This window comes from Embiotoca jacksoni, unplaced genomic scaffold, assembly GCF_022577435.1.
Source record: "Embiotoca jacksoni isolate LCO1_2020_lvr unplaced genomic scaffold, fEmbJac1.0.p SCAF_27, whole genome shotgun sequence".
Classification (NCBI taxonomy): domain Eukaryota; kingdom Metazoa; phylum Chordata; class Actinopteri; family Embiotocidae; genus Embiotoca; species Embiotoca jacksoni.
This window is the reverse complement of record NW_027185378.1, coordinates 1,393,292-1,407,773: the sequence shown is the minus strand read 5'-3', so window position 1 is coordinate 1,407,773 and position 14,482 is coordinate 1,393,292. Positions and strand designations below refer to the sequence as shown.

The following is a 14,482-nucleotide window of genomic DNA, read 5'->3' as shown; positions in this document are numbered from 1 at the left end:
TGTTGTAATTACACACAAAGTACAGTAGTATTTTTTTGAGTACAAAAATAAAGAATAATGGTACAAGAAAATTAAGAAAGATGGCCAGTATTTTGTAAAAAAAAAAGCATATTTATTAGTTCACACAACGGAGCAGTGCCTCCACACAACACCAGTAAATCAAGCAGAACGTGTCCAACATACTGGAGAACGGATGGTGAAGAGCAACCGTCTTTTTTCCTCAACAGCATCAAACGAAGAAAAAAAAAAGATACAACCGAAGTTTTATCATGCAGAATTGCTTGTGCAAACCTTCTCAGACTTCCCTCTCACAGACACACGCACGCACGCACACACACATACACACGTACAAGGCAGCAGCTCCTTGCTGATGGAATGGAGGGGCGTATGGGCACATGTTCAGTCTGCAGGTTCGGAAAACCGCAGCGCTGAGAGCTTAAGGAGTCAGTCGGAGAGATACGTGGTCTTCATTTCGCCAGTCCGATCTTCTTGGCTTCCGTTTCGTAAATCAACAGCCTCCACATTTTGACTATGAAGACTTCCGCTTCTTCATCCAGAACCTAAAAACAAAACTTCATGTGAAACGGCTCAATAAATCTGTTAAATGACTCCTTTTACCTGTAAAATGTTTAATTATTTACAAGACATGCAGCAGGTTTAATCTGCATCACCTTACATATTAATAAATAACCGAGTCTCCAGCCAATGCTAGCTGCTGTGCGAGACTGCACTCAGGGATATTTTGAGCTAAATGCTAACGAACGTGTTAACGTTAACCACGGTAGATGAAAAAGTTCAGAGACTATCTCTGTTGCACCGTGACGTTACAGCGGTCACAACAACGCGTGGACCTCGGGTGCTGAAAAGACAACACTTGGAGCACTTCCTCGTGAAGCTTACAGCTTCCTCCTTCTCCGTGCACGTCTCGTACAACAGGAGCAGAGTCTGAACTTTGTGATCCAGCCTCATATTTTGTTATTTATTCCTCACACACACACACACACACACACAAAATAACCACATTTAAAACAGACTTTGTGATCCAGAATTCATTTCAACGCACCATAGCAACATCATCCAGAATACCCTGAGGGGTGCTGTGTGCCATCACCTGGATATCAAAGACAAAAATCAGTTAGCAGTAAGCCGACAACCAAAATCAAAACGCAGAACATTGTCTGAAACTTGAGGCCAGTCCGTTTTGGATGGTCAAAGTTTGTTTTTATAAAAACTGACCTTCGAACAGACAAAATCCACCAGAGTGGGCTCCTCCTCTCCGATGTACTCGATGATCTTCTTATTGATCCATGGCCTGATGCGGCGATCCATCAGAGTCTGCAGATAGGAACAATCAGAAGATCAGAAGAACACGAGGCTGATGATGTTCGTGTGTCATCAAAAGAATCACAGTGTGTGCGGTTGTGTTACCGAGTCGACCATGGTCCAGTCCAGAGGGTAGGAGAAGAGCTCGGGCCGAGCCGTGGGGATCTTCTCGATGAGGCTCTTTATGTGCTTGCGTTTCTCCTCCGTGTTGATGTTGCCTTTGGCTCCGGATATTTCGGCCCCGTCGAGCCCCAGACTCTTGTCGTCGTCGCCGTAGTCCAGCGGGACCAGTTTCCGTTTGCGCGGCTGCTCGTCGGCCTCCTCGTCGTCGAACTTGTTGAACACGCTCTCCACCGTCGCCAGCTTCTTCCTCTTCCCGACGTTCAGCTGACTCGGGCTGTTAGTGGCTCCTGCAGCAGGAAGACGAACAGGAACGTCAGTTTGTTTGGACACAGAGCAGCAGATCCCCGCCCTCCCCTCCCCCCGCAGCCTTTCGCTTCCCCGCTCTACTCACCCAGTTTGAGGCTGAGGCCGATCTTGGGCCGGTGCTCCTCCGGAGGTTGGACCTCCGGCGTGTTCTCTCCCGGAATGATGATGCCGCAGGGAGATTCATTGATGGGAGAGTTTGGAGTCGCGTTCCCGCTGGCGGAGGACACGGAGGGAGCGGTGGTGATTGGTCTCATGATGGGTTTGAGCAGCGGCTTGGCTTCCTGCGAGTCCTCTCCGTCCTGGAAGAATTCCTCCTCTCCTTCCTCCACGTCGTCATCAGACTGCTGCTGCAGCAGCTGTTGCTGCTGCTGCTGCAGCAGCTGTTGCTGCTGTTGCTGCTGCAGCTGTTGCTGCTGCTGTTGTTGTTGTTGCTGCTGCTGCTGCTGCTGCTGGAGGCCTCGAGGCGTCGGCTCCGTGGGCCTCCCTGATGAGCTTCTCTTCTCCCGACCCCGGTCCCGGTGAGCCTTCTCCTGGATCACTTCCTCCTCGGGTTCCAGTTTGAGGGGGGGCTGTCGTCTCCGCTCCGCCTCCTCCTCCATCTGCAGGTAAACAAGACGAATGAACAACGACAGCAGGGAAACTGGTGACGGTGGTTTCAGATGATGATGATGATGATCATGACGACGACAAATACATCATTCAGACTAACAGATTCACAACGAGATGAGTTGAAACCTGCAGCTTCTCAGTAGAACATCTCAGAGACTTGTTTTAACAGGTGACTTTTCAGGCCTTTTCACAGCTGGATAAAACATGTAGTGTCTTAAAACATGAATGAGGACAGTGAGAGTCAAACAGCTGCTTAAAAAAACGAGAAGGTCAAGAACTTGGAGCCGACCATTGGCGCTTCTGCAAACTTGAGACAGGACTTCTCCCCTGTTTTATCAGCTTCTTCCATCCTTTTCCGGAGCGCTTATCCTCTAATAAGCAGAAAAAAAACAACACAAACTATCGTGGCTCACGTTCTAAATCTGCCAGCTGGAGACTTGATAAGCCGAGTCGTAGCGACACCGTCAGCTGGTTAGAGTCGACCCAAGACAGATTAGTTCACTTGGCTGCAACTTCTCTTGCAAGTTTCATCTCCTTTTGAATCTTTGCTCTTCTCTGGACTTTATGGTGCGTTCATGAGCAACTAGGAAGTGGGAAAGTTCTGTCCTCCGAATGGGAGAAAACACCGTCGAACTGGGAATATCACACTCAGAAAGTGGCCGCTTTCTTTGAGAGGGAGGTTTGATGTCACTTAATTTAAGCAGCGTTTAGGGTGAAAGGAAGAACTGTTGGCAACTTGCTTCAAAATCAGCACAAAAGAAGAAGTGTAGAAATGTGCTGTACAGATAATATTGACTTCCTGAGCTCAATGTCTCCTCCGTGTTGGTTTATCCTGATGCTGACGAGATTGTTTCGCACTTTTCTTTGTTCTCACAGCAGAAATACGTTGTGTTTTCTGGGGTCGGTCATGTTGCGTGTTTGTGAAACTTGGAAGTCAGATTTTCCCAAATGGAAACGTTCCAACTTTCCAGCTGCCTGAACGCACGACTAGAGATCGGACACCAAAAAGAGAGAAAACAGAAAAACTGGAGTTCACTGCTCTAAAACAAAAAATAATCCCCCAAATTGCACCTGGAATAAACGATCTCCTGAGTTTAAAAGAGAGTGTCTGAGGAGAAAGAGGACGGAGGAGGACTGACCCTCTGCAGCTCGGCGTCGGGGTCGGGGTGACCCTCAGCGAGCAGCCTCTGTCGGATCTCCTCCAGCTCCTCCTTCTCCCTCTTCCGGTCCCGCTCGTCCAGCTCCGTCTCCTTCTCTCGGTCACGGAGCCTCTTCTGCAGAGCGCTGCCCCTGAGAGGAAGAAAGCAGCGGTGAGTGAGGAGAAAAGAGACGAGCTCATACCTCCAAACGTGCTTCACGACTATCACCTGTAGTATTTGGGGTCGTCCCGGTCGTCGTCGTAGTCTTCCAGGAATTCTTTCAGTCTTTTGGCTTCTTTCATCTGATTTTGAACAGAAATATTTTGTGTTTCACCTTCACATTTGTGACACTATAAACGGTCTAAAGCCGGTTTCACCCGGACCGGACTGCGCTCCTGTTTTACCGTTTCTCGACGCCGCTCGTCGTCGCGCTCCGTTTCTTTGCTGTAGTCGCGAGACTTCTTCCTCTCGCGGATCTCCCAGTTTTTCAGGCGCTTTAAGAAGACAAAGAAAAATCGCAGTCACAAACAAACAACAGTCGTGTTTGTGTGCATTTCTCTCAAATCGCATCTAAATCAATCAAATTCATAACGACAGGAGATATCATAAACATACTTCTTGGTAAGCCGCCTCCTTGTCTCGAAGCCGCCTCTCGAGTCTTCGCCGCTCGTACACGTCCTCCTCATCTTCCTCCAGATCTCGCTTTTTTTCTTCTCTGGTCCGCTCTCTGCAGAAGAAAGAAAGATCACATGAACAATGAAGACTCAAGAACTTCTTGGACTTTTTTGTTTTGTTTCCCTACAAAGAATCACAATCATCATCATATTTTGTAAAGACCGCATCAGAGGTAAGCTGATTAAACCGCACAGTCATTTCAGAGGCCGTATGGTTCTGCTGAATTGTTTTGCATTATCCCAAAAGGTCTTCCTCATGTTCTTCCTCCTTGTTTATGTCAGCAGGGTTGCTTCATTAAAAGCAGAAGCCATGCTGGTAAATGTTAACAATTAATTAACCTCCTACCAGATGTCAAGTCCCAAAGCTGTAGAAGGATGCAGAGTTAAATGTGGACCGACACATACAGTGGTGTGAAAAAGTGTTTGTCTCCTTCCTGATTTCTTATTTTTTTGCATGTTTGTCACACTTAAATGTTTCAGATCATCAAACAAATTTAAATATTAGTTAAAGATAACAAGTGAACACAAAATGCAGTTTTTAAATGAAGGTTTTTATTATTAAGGGAGAAAAAAAAATCCAAACCCACATGGCCCTGTGTGAAAAAGTGTTTGCCCCCTAAACCGAATAACTGGTTGGGCCACCCTTAGCAGCAACAACTGCAATCAAGCGTTTGCGATAACTTGCAATGACTCTTTTACAGCTGTGGAGGAATTTTGGCCCACTCATCTTTGCAGAGTTGTTGTAATTCAGCCACATTGGAGGGTTTTCCAGCACGAACCGCCTTTTTAAGGTCATGCCACAGCATCTCAATAGGATTCAGGTCAGGACTTTGACTAGGCCACTCCAAAGTCTTCATTTTGTTTTTCTTCAGCCATTCAGAGGTGGACTTGCTGGTGTGTTTTGGATCATTGTCCTGCTGCAGAACCCAGGTTGGCTTCAGCTTGAGGTCACGAACAGATGGCCGGACATTCTCCTTCAGGACTTTTTGGTAGACAGCAGAATTCATGGTTCCATTTATCACAGCAAGTCTTCCAGGTCCTGAAGCAGCAAAACAGCCCCAGACCATCACACTACTACCACCATATTTTACTGTTGGTATGATGTTCTTTTTCTGAAATGCGGTGTTACTTTTATGCCAGATGTAATGGGACACACACCTTCCAAAAAGTTCAACTTTTGTCTCGTCAGTCCACAGAGTATTTTCCCAAAAGTCTTGGGGATCATCAAGATGTTTTCTGGCAAAAATGAGACGAGCCTTAATGTTCTTTTTGCTCAGCAGTGGTTTTCATCTTGGAACTCTGCCATGCAGGCCATTTTTGCCCAGTCTCTTTCTTATGGTGGAGTCATGAACACTGACCTTAGCTGAGGCAAGTGAGGCCTGCAGTTCTTTGGATGTTGTTGTGGGGTCTTTTGTGACCTCTCGGATGAGTTGTCGCTGCGCTCTTGGGGTAATTTTAGTCGGCCGGCCACTCCCGGGAAGGTTCACCACTGTTCCATGTTTTCTCCATTTGTGGATAATGGCTCTCACTGTGGTTCGCTGGAGTCCCAAAGCTTTAGAAATGGCTTTATAACCTTTTCCAGACTGATAGATCTCAATTACTTTCTTTCTCATTTGTTCCTGAATTTCTTTGGATCTCGGCATGATGTCTATCTTTTGAGGATCTTTTGGTCAACTTCACTTTGTCAGGCAGGTCCTATTTAAGTGATTTCTTGATTGAGAACAGGTGTGGCAGTAATCAGGCCTGGGTGTGGCTAGAGAAATTGAACTGAGGTGTGATAAACCACAGTTAAGTTATGTTTTAACAGGAGGGGGCAAACACTTTTTCACACAGGGCCATGTGGGTTTGGATTTCTTTTCTCCCTTAATAATAAAAAGCTTAATTTAAAAACGGCATTTTGTGTTTACTTGTGTTATTTTTGACTAATATTTAAATTTGTTTGACGATCTGAAACATTTAAGTGTGACAGACATGCACAAAAATTGGAAATCAGGAAGGGGGCAAACACTTTTTCACACCACTGTATTTGGAAGTTTTATCTAAATAGCAAAAGTGTGCAGCTGCAATCTTCATCCCTTTAGGCCTGTCAGTGTAGTGGTTTATGCGCCAGACCATAATATCCAGTCCCTCCAGGAAATCTTAATCATGCAGTCACAGTAATTAACAAAATCTCTGTAATATTAGCTGGGAATTGTGCAGAAGCTCTGCTGAAAAGAATTACATCATAAAGTCCTCCTTTCAAAATAAAACAGACTTTATCACCAAAACTAAGTGTTTGTTTCCAACCACTGAGGCTCCGCCCCCTCTCCTCTCACCATCAAAACAAACCACTGCTAGCAAACTGCAACAACAGGAAGTGACGGGGTTTGTGGGAAATGTGGTCTTATGATGGGAATGAGGAATATGTTCAATGACTTTTCTCCACACTTCCAGCTGTAAGAGACTGGACTTTGTTTTAGTGTTGAATGGATGTGATATAAAGCCCCTATTTTGACAGCAGATGAAGTCTCTGTGTTCAATATTAGTCACAGACTGTCTGTTCTGGAAAGATGCGTCACTTTTAGACACTTTTTATCACTTTGAGCCCCAAAACAGAAAGAAAAACAGCGTACAGGTCAGATATTTCTGTGATGTGCAGCAGGATTATTACCACAGGAAGTCAGTAGATGTTACTCTTTTTCAGGTAGTTGTTTGATTGAGCTTAAAACTGCTACATCAAAGTTTTTGAGAAAAGTTGCCTAAAAAAAAAAAAAAATCAAACATTTTTGATCGCAACAATCACAAAACACTCCGAATGTTTAAGGTGAAACTGAGCACCAGGTCCCACACCTCTGACCTCCCACTGACCTCGACCTGCTGCGATCTTCGCTGGCGTCTCGACTCCTCTCACGCTCCCTCTCCCTCTCACGCTCCTTCGTCCTCTCGCGCTCCCTCTCCCTCTCCCGTTCCCGGTCTCGATCCCGGTCCCTCTCCCGCTCCTTGTCCCTCTCCCTCTCCCTCTCCTTCTCCTTCTCGCGGTCACGGCGCTCCCTCTCGCGTTCCCGCTCCTTGTCCCTCTCCCTCCTCTCCCTCTCCAGCTCCAGACGCTCCTTCTCTTTCTTTCCTTTTTCCTCCTCCAGTTTCTGCAGGAGCCCAACGGGGAGGGGGAGAGGGGGGGGGGGGAAAGGGGGAGCCCGAGTTACTAGGTGCAAAAAAGAAGATCATCAATCTAAAATACATAAGAAATAAAAACAGGTTACCAGGACATGAAACTGTAAAGTGATGTAGACTCTCTGTGTCATACATGCTCACACACTACCACGGAGACAGGAAGTCTTCCTTGCCCTGCTGCAGGTTTAATGTTCACACTGCTCACTTCAGGGTTTATGAGAAGTTAAAACATCCACTACAAAGAAAGCGCAACACTTTCCAGCTGTAAACGCTGACAGTTGTGCAGAGAGGTCAAATCTCTGCCTGCTCCTCTTCATCTTTTTCACACATAACAGGTCAGCTCATCCTCTGCGCTGACTGGGAGATCCATGATGAGCTCAGATTATACTCTGATGTAATCGGAGGCCGTTCCAATAAAAAACTGCTGCGGGGCAAACGAGGGTTTTCAAATCGATGTCTTTGTGTGCGTGAGCGCAGAAGTGACAGATGTGACACCACTCAGGAGGGGCTACAGGTTAAAATGCATTATGTTTGACATCACGGCCACACGCGTATGCATGAATCTAAAACTGCACTCAGCGCACTCAGTGATAGGATTTGATTGGAAAGAGGCTCCAAACCCACTCAGAGCACTTAACGGTAAAGTATCTGCCGCATCAGCGGTGAAGCTTCGGTTCAGAGAGTTCACCGAGACCTGACTGTACACTCGAGATCACCGCGCTATAACGCCCCGGTTTATTCCTACCTATGAGCGCCAAGTGGATTAAAACAAGACGGAGCTTAACGCGGCAAACAGCCCGACTAAGTCAATTTCATAATCAGCTGCAGCTGTGGTCATCCGAGACGCAGCGAGGCAGCGTCCAGACTGCAGAGCAAGTGATCCCTGCAGCACTGAGGGAGTTCAGCCGAGCGGCAGAGACGACACCATACTGCAGGGAGGCTTGTTTTACAGTCACCAGGATTCCCACTCAAGAGTCAAATTCTCTGATCATAATTTATAAAATTATAATTTCCTGAAATATAAATGCACATTTTTACATGATTTTATTCCCAGCAGTGTGTGAGATTTATTTACTAGTTCACAGCTTTTCCAGGACAAAACAACAAACTGATGAAAATACCTCTTCTTAAATGGACCAGAATGAGTGAATGTGGTCGGGCTGCCTAAAGCTCCTCCTGGGCTGGGCTGCAGCAGAGCAGTGATGGGGGCATATCAAAAATACTGCATGGAAAATATCAAAGTTTGATAAATAGAAACTAAAAATGTAGTACAGGCAACAGAAAAGCCTGCCGTAAAGTCTGTAAAACTGCTGTTGATGTATTAAAACTGTGGGAGAGGGAGCCCTTAGTTACCATGCCAACAGAGGAAAAGCTTTAGGCGGGGCAGCCCGACCACATTCACTGGTCCATCGTGGTCCATTTAAGAAAAATATTTTCATCACTTTGGTGTTTAAAAAAAAAAAAGTGAAGTTTTGTTCTGAAAACGTTGTGAACTAGTAAATAAAGCTCACAAACTACTGGGAATAAAATAATGCAATAATGTTAATTATAGGACATTAAATTCTACTTTTTTATCAGTAAAAGTCAAGAGTTTGACTCAGAGTGGGAATCCTGTTGACTGAAGTGATTGTTGATGAGCTGAAGGAGATAAAACTACTCAGGAAACAAGTTCAGTAACAGCAGATAGAAAAATACTACAGGGAGAATATTTTGATCCCATTTAAAAAAAAACTCCAGGATGTTCCAGGAAAAATGATCCAATCCTCTGACTTTTATGTCGGGAAGAGACTGTGCATAACTCCAGGATAATTCAGTGGGAACCCTGATTTATATTTTTAGATCATTTTTGCACTAAAAACTCCACAAGAACCACAAGAACAATGACCCTCCTGATTGATTGGTTATTATGAGTAAAATAAATATCCATATTTCCATCTGGAACATTTGCCTACATTCTCACTGGATGACAAAAAAACAAAACAAAACAAAAAATTCTACAGACCGTAGTGGCGCTACAGGTGTGAGACTTACAGGTGCCGGACTACGGTTTCAGCACTTCTCTGCCACTACACATCCTACAGGCTACGAGTGGGAGGAAAAGCAGGTCGAGTCAAAGAAACGTCCAAACGACACCTGTGGAGCACTTTTATCTGATTAACGTCCGTCCACACACATGACACCAACATCAACAAAGAAATGAGTGAAGCAGTCTTACCTGTCGGTCATCTTCTGGCGTCTCTCCGACCCAAATATATAAAAACCCTTTCACAGTCAGACCTACAGTTCAAACAGCCTCCTGTCAGAGCTGCTAGTCAGAGCTGCTCATCTTTAAATGGTTTACAGTGTGTGAAGAGAGAAGTGTTGGAAATGTAGGTCTGACAGCTAAACACAAAATAAAAAGTAGGAAAGGATGAAGAGTGGAGTTAAACGCTGTGATTTCACTAGAACATCGACACCATGTTAGCATCTTTACCTCCAGTCCAAACAGACGTCTTTCACATTTTCCAAACTGTCAATTAAATAACGGACCAACCTACAACTTACCTCTTTTTTTATGAGAATTATTTAGTGGCTAGTTTGAAATATACTCCTTAGAAAAACAAGTAAATCAGCATTTCACATGCTGTCACGGTTGAATGAAAACTATTGGAAGTTGTTTTACACGCCACATTTGACAGATTTTGATAAATGATTCATACACGCTACCCTCTCATACTGCACATTTAACCTATTTCCTTGTTCTCTGTGTTTAATCAAAGGGGGCGGAGTCACAATGACAGAAGACAGAAGAAGGAAAAGTTTGAAAATAAAGGAGACACAGATGTGCACTAACCTCGTGAGTCTTCAGACGTCAGCGTGCTGTGGGGGGGCGCTCCCTGCTTTAACACTACAGGCTGCAGTTCAAACTACTGCAGTGGTTAGGCTCAGTCAGTCTCTGTGTTCTGCACACACAACTTAATACCTGAGGGCCTGCAGAGGTTCACTGAGCTCCAACACAGTACACTTAGAAAACCACTGGCTGTTCGTCCGTCCCAGTTTATATCCCCACTTTGTCCACGTGTGAATAAACGGAGAGCCAGCTGCCCCCCTGCAGACCCTCCAGCAGGAAGCGCCCGGCATGAGTAGAGAAGAAATAAAAGCTCATACTTACATCCTATCCTCGCAACTTTTTCCAAAGCTGAGAGTCTGAGATTCATCTTGCTCTAGTCACCAAATGAACTCTACCATATTGGTGGGGTTTAATCAATAGATTAGCTTTAGTTGGAATTTAACATCGTGTCCATGCACCCTGTGAGATCAGTTTAGCTTCTGCAGAGTCTCAAATCAGTCTGGAAACACTGACAGAGCGAACCATGAATATTCAACATCTTTAATATCATATAATATCTTTAAATCAACATCAACTGCTTTACTGATTGAAGTTATTTAATGTTTAACTGACTTCAGGAGGGGTTATCTCCATATTTTATCTAAGCTGCAGATCCATTTGTTGAGGATTTCTTCCTGAAAAACTAACGTACAGAGTGACAGCAGCAGTTTGATACGTTACCTTGTGTGTGTCACGGAATTTACTGATCTCTCTGGAAATCAGGTCTCTCTTGTCGTCCTCCATCTCCATAGCGTTGATATCCTCCTTACGCGAAGGGGAGAAAGAAAGACAGGAAACAAAAAAAACACACTAAGTACTCAGAGCTTATGAGAAATGATCCGAACACACAGAAGAAGAAAAACACTCACCTCCTCTTTCTTCTCTTTGCGCTTCTTGTTGCGAGGCTGACTGTCAGGATCCTGCGACGGAGCATTCAGCTCACTAGCATACTCCCGGATAAGGACGTCTATCGCCCCCTTCACCACCTGGTCCCGCCGCAGGGTTTCTTCATCCAGCACGTCCTCCTCATCTTCGTTTTGGGACCCGCCACTGGTTCCCTGTACGTTCACACCAGACACAAATTTATAAATCCGATTACAGAATACCAGAAATATTCCACGTTTCGCTCCTGAGCTGAGCAGCGTACCCCGTTGGCGCTCCTCTTCTTGGCCTTCCACTCGTCCAGCTGGGCCTTCGTCTTGGCATCGACCTTCACCAGCAGCTTCTTGTCACCGAGCAGCAACTCGTGCAGAAGTCTGAGGGCTCGCAGCGTCGATTCAGGTTCTTTATACTCACAGAAACCGAAAGCTTCCAGGAGTCGAGAGCAGACATAAAGTTAGTTTTACGTGTTTGAACTCAAAGAAAAATACCTGAAAACTGCAGTAAAATCTGAACAATGAGCAAAAACTTAAGTTATGAACATGGAGAAAAAGGCTGAATACTATTTAGCAGAATTAAAATAACTTTGCAGCGGTGTTGTTTAAATGTGACACCTTACCTTGAAGTTTCCCAGAAGCACCTTGGACCCTTTTCCAGCTGAGAACAATTCCACATTTCTGTGTTGAAAGAGGACAGAAAGATGTTAAAGATGAATCAATGATCACATAAAACCGTCTCCCTGCAACATTCAAAGCCAACTGTTGGACTCGTTTTGTTCCTTATTTCAACTCACGGCTAGAAGCTGTCTGACCAACATGTCGGACGCCTTCTCAGAGATGTTCCCTACGAACACGGTGGTGGTGGGGCCGCCGTCATCCATGTCCTTGGCTCTGATGCTGGGCTCCTTCTTCAGAGTCATCGGCTTCTGTGCTAAAGTCACAGCGGTCGGGACCAGAACCTGCAGCACAAATTTTAGGTATTGAACCGTCACAACAAATCCCTGCATTTTATCAGAACAGATGATGCTTCAGTCGTCGTGCAGCAGGAAGTCCTGTTTCAAACTCACTGTGGGCGCGGGGGTCACGACACCCATGTGAACCGGGATCATGGGAGTACCTGAAAAGGAAAAAAACAACCATGTGGGAAGTCATACAGACACAGACACTGATGTTATCATGATTAGTCTGTGTTTGAATATCCTGTTCCTTTATATGTGTTTTTATGTGAAACACTGCATATCATTTTCTTGCTGTAAAAACACTTTGAGCTGCAATTCTTGTAGGAAAGATGCTATAAAAAATAAAGTGTATTAACATAATTATTGCAAATTAGCTGAAGGCTATGAATGCTGTGGTCAATGCAACATACTTGTCTAAAAAAAAAAAATTTAAAAAAAATTAAGTAAATAAATTATAGTCATTCATACCCCTCCTGTCCAGTGAAAATCTCCACATTTGGTGCATTTTAAATTTGATTTGTTTTTATGATAAACTGGAGGATTAAATCTTACTTAACGACCTGAGGAAATCTGAATAAACTATTTAGTCTGGTATCACATGGAAATCATCACATGGTTGTTTTTATGAGCTTGTTGACGTTTTAAAGGTCATACAGAACAGAAATTATAAAACATATAATGCACTAATAGAATATGATGCATTATTGTAGATTAAACTAACTAAGAGGACATCTAGAAGTTAAAATCAGCACAACATGAAATAACTACAGCAGTAATATGAATCAAAAAACATCCTATTTAACAGTAAAGCACTGACAGCAAGTATTTACATTTTGTTGAAAATACTTTCATACTTTTACTTCAGGTTTTGAATGCAGACTTTCAGTCTGATTTCAGTACTTTTATTAAAGTAAAGGACTTGAATACTGATTATCACCCAAATCTTTCCTGAAGGGTCATGACCAGAGACTAACCCACGCTGGACACCGGTTCCAGGTACAGATGTGACCGTTATTAGCATATTGACCCATTTTGTGGTTTGTTTCCCGAGAGTAACCTTTCCTACGATCATTTTCAGAGATATTAAGCGGTGTTTCAGTCCGACAGCAAATCAAAATGACTTTCAAACTAACAGAGTTGTTGACATTCAACTGTGCCTTCAGGTATTATGACCTCCAGGCTGCCTCACAAACACACACTATTGTCTCTGCCGACGCGCCCACCGGGCTGCTGAGTACCTGGGGGGACAGCCGAGGCGAAGCCGCCGAACTGTGGAGGGGGGATGCGGGGAGGTAGCTGCGGGATGCCGATCTGCTGGCGGTTGAGCGGAGGAGGGTACGACATCCTGAAGAACACCGAGACCTGGAGAGGAGAAAAGGGTGCTTAAAACGACACCAAAAGAGGCACAGTTTACGAGTTTAGACACGGCTGGATATAGTAAGCGAGTCCATCATAGTGTTGTTGTTTAACAGAGGCAGCACACCGGTCAGCTAACGTGTTTAAATCAGGAAGTGGGACAGAAGTTAGCAACGTTCATTAGCTAAATTAGCTAAAGCTAGCTAACGTTTACTCTGTGGCCTTGCTAGTTGACATTAGCAGCAGCGGTCAGGCTAATGTTTACTCACCTGCAGTCAAGTGAGAAATAAAAACCAGTGCCTGACAATACTAAGAGTTATCCAGATAAAAGCCCATTAAATACAGTGGACAGAAAAACGTAACGATTATAATGATCACCGGCGGGCAACAAGGCTCCCTATGGATACAAATAACTGGACCTATTCTTTTCGCAATGAATCATGGGATAGCACTGCTCTATTCGGTCTTTAAAGCCCTAAATTTGGGCTTTCAGGCAAGAACCCGCGCCTCATAGTGGGCACTTTCTGCCCTCAGTTTGTCTCCTAGGTGGACAAATCCTATCGGTTTTTGAGCCGAACCAAATCACCTTTGTAGGACTGAAAGAGGGCAAAATGTCCTCTTTAATCCATGTTTTTAATCACTGAGGAGAACATATTGAGGAAAAAGGAGGGATAAATACATTTTAAGGTTAAAAAAAATAACCTTAAATTTAAAAATAAATACCAATGATAGATAGATAGATAGATAGATAGATAGATAGATAGATATACTTTATTGATCTCACAAGGGTACACTTTTTTCGTTACAGCAGCATGCAAAAGCAACATAAATTACAGAATAAAAATAGAGGTAGTAAGGTATAAATATAACAAATTTAAACATGAACACTATATGCAAATAAAATAGAATAAGTGAATGAGAAAAAGAATGAAAATACTCTCTAAATATAAAGTGTAATTATATATATTTCATTGAAGTCTTAGCCCCTGCATTGTCAGGTAACAGTAGAATAACAAAACAATAGCGTATTTATTGTTACAAAAGAGGACCGAGCTGAGTCTATGATAATGGAATAAATTAAAACGAATGACTTTCT

General features: G+C 44.0%; 1 protein-coding gene across 3 annotated transcripts; it reads right to left on the bottom strand.

Moving 5' to 3' along the window:
* Positions 1-90: 90 nt before the first annotated feature.
* rbm25a (RNA binding motif protein 25a) lies at positions 91-13,823 on the bottom strand. Of its 3 annotated transcripts, none has more exons than XM_069160689.1 (18): positions 13,656-13,823; positions 13,269-13,412; positions 12,139-12,188; positions 11,866-12,030; positions 11,692-11,749; positions 11,341-11,501; positions 11,063-11,251; positions 10,875-10,958; positions 7,022-7,296; positions 4,116-4,227; positions 3,905-3,994; positions 3,729-3,802; positions 3,501-3,651; positions 1,838-2,351; positions 1,429-1,733; positions 1,237-1,335; positions 1,064-1,111; positions 91-560 (listed from the first exon to the last, which is right to left on the bottom strand). In XM_069160689.1, exons 2-18 carry the CDS (start codon positions 13,372-13,374, stop codon positions 468-470), a joined length of 2,574 nt encoding a protein of 857 aa, XP_069016790.1. In that variant the 5' UTR covers positions 13,375-13,412; positions 13,656-13,823; the 3' UTR covers positions 91-467. The 3 variants fall into 3 exon arrangements, with proteins under 3 accessions (XP_069016790.1, XP_069016789.1, XP_069016791.1); XM_069160688.1 differs by having other exon boundaries at positions 13,269-13,392; XM_069160690.1 differs by having other exon boundaries at positions 10,875-10,955; positions 13,269-13,392.
* Between the last annotated feature and the right edge of the window lie 659 nt (positions 13,824-14,482).

Excerpts from the sequence above, each read along its gene's own strand:
- rbm25a (XM_069160689.1), bottom strand. The coding sequence starts at position 13,374 with ATGTCGTACCCTCCTCCGCTCAACCGCCAGCAGATCGGCATCCCGCAG. Across the intron at positions 10,959-11,062 it reads GCAAAGAGAAGAAAGAGGAG|GAGGATATCAACGCTATGGA; the intron begins GTGAGTGTTTTT and ends CCTTCGCGTAAG. Across the intron at positions 4,228-7,021 it reads GAAGATCGCAGCAGGTCGAG|AGAGCGGACCAGAGAAGAAA; the intron begins GTCAGTGGGAGG and ends TTTCTTCTGCAG.